This window comes from Monodon monoceros, unplaced genomic scaffold (genome assembly GCF_005190385.1).
Source record: "Monodon monoceros isolate NGI ecotype Baffin Bay Population unplaced genomic scaffold, NGI_Narwhal_1 Super_Scaffold_4, whole genome shotgun sequence".
Classification (NCBI taxonomy): Eukaryota; Metazoa; Chordata; class Mammalia; order Artiodactyla; family Monodontidae; genus Monodon; species Monodon monoceros.
The window spans coordinates 20584879-20597718 of NW_021703781.1; the positions used below are offsets into that span (position 1 = coordinate 20584879).

At 46.2% G+C, this 12840-nt stretch overlaps 1 protein-coding gene across 1 annotated transcript in view; it reads left to right on the forward strand.

Moving 5' to 3' along the window:
• LOC114908915 (core histone macro-H2A.2) overlaps positions 1-12840 on the forward strand; it is a 53872-nt gene that overhangs the window by 14146 nt on the left and 26886 nt on the right. The window contains exon 2 of the mRNA XM_029245697.1: positions 4741-4972. Within this exon, the coding sequence (XP_029101530.1) occupies positions 4801-4972 (172 nt within the window). The 5' untranslated portion in view covers positions 4741-4800. The remainder of the gene's footprint in view (positions 1-4740; positions 4973-12840) is intronic.

Genomic DNA, 12840 nt, shown 5'->3' on the forward strand with positions numbered 1-12840 from the left:
AGTCAGTGCCGCAATTTAATATTTACCCTTGTGATACCTGTAAAATCTAACTCATTGGTGTTCTTATGGGCTTAAAACCCAAACATAAAAACAAATCCTAAAACAACAGAGTCCCATACTTCCCCAGCACACACAAAACCAGTGGTGTTCTACCAACTGCCGTGCTCCTGGAGGTGAAAGGAGTAAGCGGGCAACACTGCATTCTCCTTGCTTCTTCCCTGAGTTTTATTTTCCTGCCCCGCCCCCCAACTTAACATGCTTAAAACTCTTCTGTTCACTTTGAGAGTAATTATGAGACTTTATACTGTGGTCATACCTTGGTCTTTCAGATGTGGAAGGACAGGTATGATGCGGATCTAGGTGGTATCTGGTCTGCTTCCCAGTTCCTCTCACATCCTCCACGTAGTGTGTATAACCACTGGAAGAGCTGCGTCCAGCCATATTCTTTCTTCAAACCTATAAACAAACATCATGTACTATAGTCCTTAAGCTCTGCCTAATTAGAACAAAACTTGTTTTCGAGCAGAAGGTAAATAAATGTAAACATTTAAGTATTAGTCTGATGGAAACAGATTTCACATCGCAATAGTTCTCTTTCGAGCAGTGGCCCTCCACTGAGATTCAGGTTCACAGGAAGTAGATAAAAACGCATTCAAGTTTTTAAACTCCTGACTTCCCAAGACTGCATAGAGTCAGGGGAGGCCTAGAAAAAAAGGGAGTTAGAGGTTATCACTTCTCACCACTGCAGGCAGAGTCCAGCGCAGGCCGGGGGACTGGGGGATTTAGAAAGTAGGGTCTTCTCTCTAGTGGGCCAAGGAGGCTCAACACTTCCTTCCATCTGTGGGTTCCGGCAGGTATGACCTGTCAGCTCCTCTCTACTTCCCCTAAGGATTCCTGGAGGTAGTCTGATTCTTACAATGTGCAGGGGCCTCCCAGCCCCCGGGGCCAGGAATTAGGCACCTGGCTGCTTAAAGTCAGCGTGATGTCTGAAAATGTTACCAGAGGGGGACCCCTTCCAGGGCCCTAAAAGTGGGTTCGTGTCTAACCCTCAGAAATGAATTGTCCGAGGAGACACACCTACTGACAGAACAAAAGGCTTTATTGGAAAGGGGCGCCTGGGCAGAGAGCAGCAGGGTAAGGGAACCCAGGAGACCTGCTCTGCCACGCGGCCCATAGTCTCAGGGTTTATGATGGTGGTGGAGTTAGTTTTCTGGGTTGTCTCTGGCCAATCATCTTGCTTGTGCCCATATTTGATCTGACTCAGAGTCCTCCCTGGTGGCACTTGCATCTCCCAGCAAAGGTGGATTCCAGCGTGAGGGTTCCTGGGAGGTTGGCAGGACATATCGTGCTCCTTATCAGGAGCTTCTGTTATGAGACAACTTATGCAAGCGGTTATTACCGTGCCTGGCCAGGGTGAGTGGTTTTGGTTCCTGGTTCCCTATCAAAAAGATGGGTCCCCAGACACAAAGAGCTCTCTAGTCCTATTAAAGCACATGCAACGGTCAATCTCACACTTAGATTCAAATGGCGCTGCATCCCCAGCTCTGAGGCCCTAACCTAGAGGAAAGTCTGGAAGCCAAAGAAGGAAAGTCTCGTTACAAAGTGCTGTGTTTGGGGTGATCCCTACATTTTATAATAGTCAGCTCGTATGTTTCTATTTGATCTAACCCTGACTTTCCTTTCCTTTCCTATTTTATCTTCATGAATGTGTTAGGCATCAATGCCCTACAGTCCCGTTTTCCTTCTACTGCCAGTCCTTATTTCCAAGTTTTAGGGCAATTCGTGACTCCACTTGACTGATACTGGGAAAGTCCCTGGGTGGCTTCATCCTGCACACCTAGTCATTCCCTGTCTGTTTTCATTTGAGAAAAATGTACTGGGGGGTGGGGGGGATGAAGGGGTCCTGCTTTGTGGTGTTTGTGCTCCGTGCATTTTTCTCTCTGTAGGAGAGATTATGACCATCCAGCACATCGTACGGTATCCACAGAGCATGTCCGTCCCGTGATGGGCTTTTCAGGTGGTTTCCTCGGCAACCAGACCTACTAATCCTCCCCCTCCCCCCACTTATCAGTAACTAATAATCGGTTTAGCGGAGTCACCAATACTAACACATCTTTATGCACCTGCACAGGCTCTTAACCCTTCAGATATCATTTCTTAAAGAGACTGAGCTTCTTTTCCAGAACCATTTGAAAGTGCAGTTCCAACGACTGGAATGTTTAAGACCAGAGGGACCTTCAGGATCAATCAGTCACCTCCCTGATTTACAGATGGGGCCACTCGAATGACACACACAGCTCCCATAGCTAGTCATGTAGAAGTGGGACCACACCCAGGGATTCCTGCCTGGTCCCAGGCTCTTTCCACTACACCAAGGGCCATCCCCATTCTGAACGCCACCAGCGGGTAGCCAGCATGTGCCATGTAATTGTCCCTAAGAGCAGGGACTGTTGAACATTGCTCTCGTGTTCCCTGTCCCCTGGGATAGCACTGACTACCAGCAGGTACTCTGTACACTCATCGATGCCTGACCTGCGTTTCTTCACCATGAGTTGATGGTTATAATCCTCATATGCAGCTCCCTGCGTCATCACAGAGAGGACACAGCTGTAAGTGGGTTTACGAGAGTTTGCAGCCGAAGCAGAGAAATGTGCAAGTTCTAAAAAAAAGTGATGCTGTCTTATCCGTGTGCCTTACTGGGAAAGAGATAACGTTCTCAGGCTATTTGCTCATCTTTGCTTGTACTTAACTTTGATGAGTACCTACATCTCTTGGTGGCAAAACGACACATAAAACAGGAGGGTAGTAAGTACATATGAGCATACAAAAAGAACGTATGTCAAGTATATAGTAATATGCCTCAAACTCAGGTCATTTACCTCAGAGATAAGAGGGTGTTGAGAATGGGATTTGTTGCTAAATTCCATAGTTCTTATATAAAACTCCTCAGTCATACAGAGTTATCGGATACTTTAGAAAACTGAACTCTATGTTCAATCTTCCATCCAGATTAAAGAAATCCCAGGTTTGTATCTTTCATATTAGCCATGCATTTATTTAGCACTTTCTTCCATCATATTCTTACCCACTTTCTTAGGCCTTTTCATTGCCATCTTTGCTGTTAGTAAACTAACCAAGCCAAAATTTGAGATGGCTGCCTCAACAGATAGAAGCAATGTCGATTTATTTTTGACCTTCTCATTCTCCATCCCCAGAGAAAACGGCAACTGAGAATGATGCTGCCCTCGGGCCAGAGAGCTTTAATTCATTAACATTTTTTCCTGGAAAATTTTTGTTTCCTTTTCTTTGGTTCTGCTTGTTTGTAATTTGCTTTTACTTATTCTGGCTTATGTTCCTTTTTTGGTTACAGTACTCCCTCCACCAACAGGTTTAGCTCCATTACAATTCTCTGAATTAGTTTTAGCCTTACAAAGGCTTCTTCAGAAGTATATAATTATTTTATCTTCGCACAAAAGATAGCTTCCTAAAATAACACAGAATCATATACGTGTCTCGGTGCACTGTACTGAAGTCACCTCTTCATGCTGATTCTGAAGTTTCTCCCCCAAAATCAACCTGGATTCCCCATTCTAAGGAGCAAAAGCTTGGGTTGCATTCTGGCTTTTAATTTGCTGTGTTACTCTACCTTAGCATAGTCAATAAAACTGCCTCTTCTGGCATGTTTCTGTTTTTAAGAATGCTACAGGGGGAAGGGATAAATTGGAAGATTGGGATTGACATATATGCACTACTATCTATATAATAGATAACTAATAAGGACCTATATAGCACAGGGAACTCAATACTCTGCAATGGCCTATATGGGAAAAAAAATCAAAAAACGAGTGGATATATGTATATGTATAACTGATTCACTTTGCTGTACACCTGAAAGTAACATAACATTGTAAATCAACTATACTCCAATAAAAATTTAAAAAAAAAAGAATACTACGTTATTAGGGAATTTAGAAAAGTGCTTCCATCTGAGAAGTGTACATCAGCTCTGAGTTGTGAGTCAAAGCTAACCATTATGATAGCCATGGCCATATTAACTTTGTACTATTTATTAAAAGAGGCAGGAGCAAATCAGGGCAAAGGGGAACCATATTAGTTTTCTTCTTGCTGCTGTAACAAGTTATCCCCCAAATTTAGTGGCTGAAAACAATACACATTTATTCTCTTACAGTTCTGGACGTTAGAAGTCCAAAATCATTTTCAATGGGCTAAAGTGAAGGTGTCAGCAGGGCTGGTTCCTTCCGGAGGCTAAGAGGGGAGAATCCATTTCCTGCTGTCATCCTGTCACTACTCTCATCTCCTCCCTCCATCTTATAAGGACCCTTGCAATTACATTAGGCCCACCCAGATAATCCAGGATAATCTTCCCCACCGGAGCATCCTTAGCTTAATCACATCTCCAAAGTCTCTTCCGCCATGTAAGTAGCATATTCACAGGTTCTGGGGATGTTGAAGTGGACCTCTTTGGAGGCTGACCACAGGATCATGGCCTCTCTCTCTGGCCTCTCCTACGGAGGCTGGGCTGGATGGGTGGGGTGGGGAGTTGTTCATGGGTGGGCCTGCCGAGCCCCAGCTCCCCATCTGCAGCACCCTGCGGTGGCAGCCAGGTCTGGGCTGCCTCCCCGGGGCTATCAGGCATGTCACACGAGCTCTGTGGCCACACCACGGTTCCCAAGCTGTAGGCCAGTCGCCCTTCCTTACCCTGCCACCTTTCCTTTCCAGCATTGAGTTAGTGCCGGGAGGCCACCGTGTCAAGCAAGCTGAGAGCAAAACTAAGGCAAGATGTCGGGCCGGAGCGGGAAGAAGAAAATGTCCAAGCTGTCGCGTTCAGCCAGGGCCGGGGTCATCTTCCCCGTGGGGAGGCTGATGCGGTACCTGAAGAAAGGGACGTTCAAGTACCGGATCAGCGTGGGTGCTCCCGTCTACATGGCCGCGGTCATCGAATACCTGGCAGGTAACGTGAACACGCAGGGCAGGTAACCCGCTCCCAGATCTCACCTTCCCCTCGGCCCCTGCACACAGGCTGGGCAGGGAAGCCTTGATTCGCCCGTGGCTGTCTCAAGGTCGCTGTGCGCGGTAATGGGGTTTCAGTTTGCCTGCTTGGCTAAAACCAACTCCTGTAGGCTTTAGGGGAGGGAAGAGCACGTAAGGGCAGAGGATCAACATGGAAGGAAGAGAATCCACAATAAAGTGTCTTTTCTAGACCAGCCCCAAGAAAGGTGTGTCTTGCTGTAGACAAATGTAATACGTAAATTTCTAGGTTCCCACAAAAGACAAACTATGGGGAAGATAGGGGCTTGCTATTCATTTTGTAACAGGAGTCTTCACTTTTACTTCACGGTCCTCACTAAACCTCAGCTCTCCTGCTGTATTGAACCTAGGGCTCAATGTCCATAAATAATGCTGAGCCCAGCATTGAAAGCCTCTTCAGTTGGTTCCATGAAGCCGGCAACGTTTTAATTTTACCCTCCTTTACAGAGGTGGTTCTCTGTCTACAAATACATAGGAAAGAGTTTCCCATGTTGGTTGTTAAAATTATTTTTTTTACTGAAAGATAGCATTTTTGTTGTGTGTGTTCTTTACCTATTTGAGTAACTTTACATTTAGCTTTTTTTGTTGTTGCTCTGGAGGTTGGAGAGAAGGACTGGAGGGCTCTGAAAGTGAAACCAATCAAGTGTGATAGAGCATTGCTTTTCAAAGTGGGGATCACTCCAGGGATCTTGTTGACAAGGTCAAGGGTAGGATCCTGTTGACCAGTCTCAGGGTAGCACCTGAGACTCTGCATTTCTAACACACTGCTGTGATGTGATGCTTATGCTGCTGGTCCAGAGCCCACTCAGAGGAGCAGGATTTTGGCCAGTCTTTCAGCAGCAGGTCTAAAGGCCTGGGGAATGCTTTTTTAAAATGCAGGTTCCTGGCTGCATTTTAAACCCAGGAATCTGATGGGAAAAAAATCTCCTGGCTTGGAGGGAGAGGAAGGACTTTGAAAACGGTGACTGAAGCTTTAAAACAACCTTTAGATCTATACCACCCACTGATGCTGGAAGACCCTGAGTAACCCAGAGATTCCACAGCCTCCAAGCGGGGAGCCAGGATACCCTGACATCCTTCAACCCTAAGCTGTGCACTTTCTGCTTCACTACCCTGCCCCATTATAATGTTTGTATAATCAAAATAATAGTAGTTCCTGTGCCTCCACTTGGCAAAAGTCTAAACTGTGCATAATACAATAGAACAAAATTTGGCCTTTTCAGATTTTGTTGACTGGTGACTCTGTTCTTTGGTTCAGAAGTGTTTGATGAAAAAGCTTATGTTTTCCTTTTCATTCATTCAACAAATATTTGTCGAGCATCTACCTGTCAGTGCACACAGTAAGTCCTTAGACTCTTCCCTGCTAATAGCATTGGGCCATTTATATGATTTTTCATCTGTCTTCAATTAGAGCCACCAGACCTCATAGCTATGCATACTATAGCCTGAATGTCACACTCTGGACTTCAAGCCAGCACATCCATAAAGATCGATAGTGTCTGTCACCCATTTTCTCATAGTCTTTCATTCACTCAACAAACATTTACTGAACACCTACTATGTGCCAGGTGTTATTCTAGGTGCTGAGGATACAGCAGAGACCAAGACAGACAGGAGCCTCTGCCTTCAAGCAGAATGCATTCTGAAGGGAGAAACAGCAAACAAATGAGTGAAGTGTATGTGGTCCAGCAGATGGTGTTAAGTGCTCGGGGATGAATAAAGCAGGAAAGGAGTTAGGCTTGGGCTAATTCCAGGAAGTGGGGGGCTGAGGGGAGGCCCCACTGAGGGGCTGGCATCTGAAGGAGGCCAGTGGGTAGGCATGTGGGTGTCTGGGGGGGGCCCTCGGGACAGAGGGAAACAGGTGCTGGGGGTGTCCAAGGAGCAGCAATGGGGACAGAGGGCTGGGGCTGAGGGAGGGAACTTGGACTGTAAATGAGGCCTGAGGGAGAGTGGCTGGTGGGGTCAGAAGAGCTTGTCACGGGAGCTCTGGAGGGTTTTGAGCAGATGTGCAAGACACTGCCTGTGGGGAGGGGGGTACAAGGCGGGGTCAGGGAAAGCAGCAGGAAGGCAGTTGCAGAGATCCAGGTGAGAGACGTGAGGTTGGGGAGTAGGCAGTGGAGCCTCCGAGGAGTGGTCAGAGTACTGAGATATCTTGAAGGCTATGTCAGCAGGATCCGACGGTTTGGACATGAAGTGTGAGAGAAGAGAGGAGGAGCAGCTGGAAGGATGCTGTTGCCAATAACACTCCTTCCCCAGGGCCAGTCCCAGCTTCCAGCACCATCCTGGGTCAAATGGAGAAGATGAAGCGGGTCTTCTGAGGCCCAGAACTGTCTTGACGGTGTCCTTTCCTTCCCTTCCTTTTGTGCTTTTTTCTCCCCTCCAAACTCAGGCTGGAGTTGACAGTAGGGGCTTAGATGTCAGCTTAAATCTGATTTATCAATTTACCAGCTCTGTTACCTTGGGCTAATTTCCTTAACCTCTCTGAGCTTTGGGTGTTTCCAGAGCTAATCTCATTTAACTCCATTAATGAGCCAATGTATGCAAAATGTCTGGTGTATAGGATGCACCCAATAAATGGTAATTCTTCTCCTCTCTCTTCTATTAAGAGCTGATGAAATCATTCAGGGCAAAGTGTAATGAGTAATTCTGTTAAGGTAGTATATTTGGGGGCTGTATTGCATTTTAATGAGACAAGGTGTTTAAGCCAAAGGAATGAATCATTATTGCAGGCCATTGCTGAGTAAGTAAAAAGAGGATTTTTGTTAGTTGTTTTGTTTTGGAAGGGGGCATGAATTGATTTTGTTTAGGGAAGAGAGTTCAAAGTGTGAAAGCCTCCTGTCACCCTTGAAATGACCTTTAACATTCACGACAACAATATTGACTGAGTTTCTCCTTTGCATCAGGCCTTAAACATACAACGGAAAACAGACAGATGTGGTCCTGCCTTCCCTGGGTTTACATTCTAGCAGAGTTGACTAGCATTAAAAACAACACAATAAGATGACATTCATGTGGACAGGGAAGCCAGAGGGGCTTTGGGAAGCAGGGGGAGGCTGCCTAATATAAAGCAAGGGTTGTTAAGACCTAACCAGGGGTGTAAAACAATTATACTCCAATAAAGATGTTAAAAATAAATAAATAAATAAAAATTAAAAAGGCCTAACCAGGGGGACTTCCCTGGTGGTCCAGTGGCTAAGAATCTGCCTTCCAATGCAGGGGACTCAGGTTCAATCCCTGGTCAGGGAACTAAGATCCCACATGCCATGAGGCAACTAAGCCCGTGGGCCACAACTAGAGAGCCTGCGTGCCGCAACTACAGAACCCACGTGCTCTGAAGCCCATGCACCGTATCGAAACATCCCGGGTGCCACAACTAAGACCCGACACGGCCAGAAATAAATATTTTTAAAAATTGGAAACCGGGGCTTCCCTGGTGGCGCAGTGGTTGAGAGTCCGCCTGCCAATGCAGGGGACATGGGTTCAAGCCCTGGTCCAGGAAGATCCCACATGCCGTGGAGCAACTAAGCCCGTGTGCCACAACTACTGAGCCTGCGTTCTAGAGCCCGCGAGCCACAACTACTGAGTCTGCCCTGTACAGCCCATGAGCCACAACTACTGAGCCCATGCACCGCATCTACTGAAGCCTGTGCTCTAGAGCCCATGCTCCACAACAAGATAAGCCACTGCAATGAGAAGCCCACACACCACAATGAGTAGCCCCCACTCGCCACAACTAGAGAAAGCCCGCGCGCAGCAACAAAGACCCAACACAGCCAAAAATAGTAAATAAAAATAAAATAAATTTTTTTAAAAAAGACCTAACCAGGTTCTCAATCCTGCTTTTTAACAAATTGATTGATTTAAAATCCTGATACCTGGGTCTTAACCCCAGAGATTCTGAGATACTTTTGGGCATCAGGAGTTTTTAAAGCTTCCCCAAAAGATTCTGATGGGCAGCCAGGGTGGGGAATTGGTAGGAGTTGGCTAGATTCAGATGGGTTGATTATCAGTTTGGGGAGAAACAAGGGTGAAGATCTAAAGTTTAGAGGAAGTATGTGGCCCCTTCCAGAAACTGGAGGCATTTCTGTGTACCTGGAGCAGAGCTGGGAAATGGGAAGGGTGAGAGATGAGATGGGGGAGCAGGGGTCAGGTCCTTGAGGGCCACATGAGAGTGTGCACATTTTGCACACACATGCCAGGGGAGGCATCGAAGGGAGGAGGTGGCATTCTGGGGGCCTCACATGGGCTTTAGGTGGAGAACAGTTGGTGGGAAGCAAGATCAGAGTCCAGGAAACCAGTGGGGGCTGTTTTAAAGTCACTTTTGAGAATTGACAGGGGCCAGGACTAGGGTTCTCAGTGGAGACGATGAGAAGAAATGGGCACATGTGGGAGCTGTCTGGAGGGGAGAATCAGCTCTGCTCAATAATGGGTGGGATAAGGGGGGAGGCCAATTTACTTCTCCTCTCAGATTCATGTCTATGGTCTCTGAAGGTCCCCTCTCCCACTCACTGCCTCCGAGAGGGGACCTGGGGCCACAGGAACAGCCAAGTAAGAAGAAGCTGGGTGCCAAGACATAGAAACAACCTAAATATCCATTGACAGATGAATGGATAAAGAAGATGTGGTACATATATACAATGGAATGTTACTCAGCCATAAAAAAGAACAAGATAATGCCATTTGCAGCAACATGGATGAAACTAGAGATTATCATACTAAGTGAAGTAAGTCAGACAGAGAAAGACAAATATCATATGACATTGCTAATATGTGGAATCTAAAATATGACACAAATGAACCTATCTATGAAACAGAAACACAATCAGGGACATATAGAATAGACTGGTGGTTGCCATGGAGGATGGGGGTGGGAGAGGGATGGAGTGGGAGGTTGGGATTAGCAGATGCAAACTGGTATATATAGAATGCATAAACAACAAGGTCCTACTGTACAGCACAGGGAATTATATTCAATATCCTGTGAAAAGCCATAATGGAAAAGAATATGAAAAGAATGTGTATATATATATATATATATATATACACACACACACACATATATAACTGAGTCACTTTGCTGTACAGCAGTAATTAACACAACATTGTAAATCAACTATACTTCAATATAAAATTTCTAATAAAAAAGAAAAAAGTTTTAAAAATAGCATGTAAAAATGCAAAGTCATATTTCACAAATGTTTGAAATTCATGAACCATTCTTTCTATTAAGTAAAACTATACCAAGAAATTATCCATATTTTAAAGCCCATTTTAATTCTTCCTAGAGCAGATCCCCAAATTTAATAAAATCTATTAAAAATTTAAAGATTTTATAAATACAAAAATAAAATCTACACCAAATGCAGAAAGAAAGGAAGGGAGGGAGGGAGGGAAGAAGGAAGGAAGGAAGAAAGAAAAGGCTGGGTGCTACTTAGCCAAAAAGAAAGTTGCACGAATTTTCAGGAACTTGGGGAGAAATAGCAGTTAGCCTTGCCTGATTTCTCTGGACTGGCTGCCTGACCAACCCCAGGTTCACACATCATCATGATGTTACAGCTATATGGCATTTCTGGTCCCAACCTGTTGGAGGAGGTTGCACACTCCGGCAACGAATGCATGCTGGACTGCTCATCTAGAAGGTCCCTTCCACCTGAGACATCCACCAGCCTCCCAGAATGGACATCACACTCATACTTCAGTTTATCAATCTGTAAATGCTGGCCCAGTTTACATCTCCAATGTAAGTGAGGAAAAAATGAACTGAAAAAGCAAGCCCCAGACTCTGGAAAATAATTTTGTATTCATCAACAATGGATATAATATAAATGTAAGATATTGAGAATGAGTAATTTATAATCGTTTTATGGTGAGAAAATGTTCTGTAATATATTTTTAATTGATAGGACAAATAGGCCTTAAAACAGCATTGAATTTCAGGGCACTTCATGAAATCATTATGTAACAAAGAAACCTATCATTTCCAGACAATTGGGTCTATCCATTTAACACCAAGCATTTTTTTAATATAATGATTTTTCAGTTTTTACATTTGTGTTTTGAAAAGATCACTTTGGCAGCCAGGACCACGTGTGTGGTTGTGCAGGTTGTACACTGCACAAGGACACACATTGAAGGGAGTATCATTCACATCATAGACCTCAAAGAACTGTGACTAATTATGAGCATTTCCAGCAGATGGCAGTAAAGGTTCTCGTTCTAACAAAATTAGGGAAGTCAGGTGTCTTGAGGAAGGGGCATCTTTTTCTAATTTGCACAAAGGTGCCCTGGGCCAGTGGTGGCCTTGTTGGCATGGATCTGGAGGAAGACAGAACTGGGGGCAGGAAAACCACTAAGATTATCTGGGCTGGAAAAGAAGACAGCCTTAGCTCGGGTAATGGCGATAAGCTTGAAGAAGAGGGGCAAAGTTATTTAAGATTCATGAGGCTGGGGGCTTCCCTGGTGGCGCAGTGGTTGAGAGTCCGCCTGCCGATGCAGGGGACACGGGTTCGCGCCCCCGTCCAGGAGGATCCCACATGCCGAGGAGCGCCTGGGCCCGTGAGCCATGGCCGCTGAGCCTGCGCTTCGGAGCCTGTGCTCCGCAACAGGCGAGGCCACAACAGTGAGAGGCCCACGTACCGCAAAAATAAATAAATAAATAAATAAATAAACTATAGGGGCTTCCCTGGTGGCGCAGTGGTTGAGAGTCGGTCCGGAAAGATCCCACATGCCGTGGAGCACCTGGGCCCGTGAGCCATGGCCGCTGAGCCTGCACTTCCGGAGCCTGTGCTCCGCAACGGGAGAGGCCACAGCAGTGAGAGGCCCACGTACCGAAAATAAATAAATAAATAAGTAAATAAATAAACCATAGGGGCTTCCCTGGTGGCGCAGTGGTTGAGAGTCCGCCTGCCGATGCAGGGGACACCGGTTCGTGCCCCGGTCCGGGAAGATCCCACATGCCGCGGAGCACCTGGGCCCGTGAGCCATGGCCGCTGAGCCTGCACTTCCGGAGCCTGTGCTCCACAACTGGCGAGGCCACAACACTAAGAGGCCCGCGTACCGCAAAAAAAAAGAAAAAGAAAGATTCATGAGGCTGGGAAAAGAGAGGGAGGAGAGGGAAGGAGAGGGAATGACTCCCAGGTCTGTTTGTGGATGGAGCTGCCAGTCCCAAGGGTGATGGGAGGAGCCTGTTTCGAGGAATGATTTGGATTTGGGGATGTGGTGAGCTTGATTTACCTGTGGCACGCCGAGGTGGCACCATGGCAGGGCTGGAAATGCAGATCTGGTGACACGGGAAGGAAGGTGGAAGCAGGCGCTGTGAGTAGATGGGGTTTCCCCGGAAGACTGCAACGCCTGAGCAGAGCAGAGCGCCCAGTCGGAGCCCAGAGACACCGCCACCTAGCGGGCAGGTGGACAAGCGAGCGGAGTCCAGGGAAGGAGACAGTCATGTGTTCTGTCCCAAGCCTACACTTGCTGTGGTATTTCCCATCTCCTGTGGGCTGGGCTATCCAGTGTTGGTTTAGATTGTATCCAAAATGAGCGGACACGAGCTCTTCCAAAATAATGTGCATGATGAGCTTTCCAACCTCCTTTTTGGCTCCAGAAATCATTCCTTTTACTATCAGATACTCAGCTGTATCCCAGATGGTTACTATTGCTGGAAGTGTGACTTGCGAGAAGTGAGAGGTTTGCTGTAGAAGTCTCCAGACCTCCGTGGAAATCTCCACCACTTAACAAATTATGATCTTCCAACAAAATTTGCAGTGAAACAAATGTGTGACATTAAATTCAGTT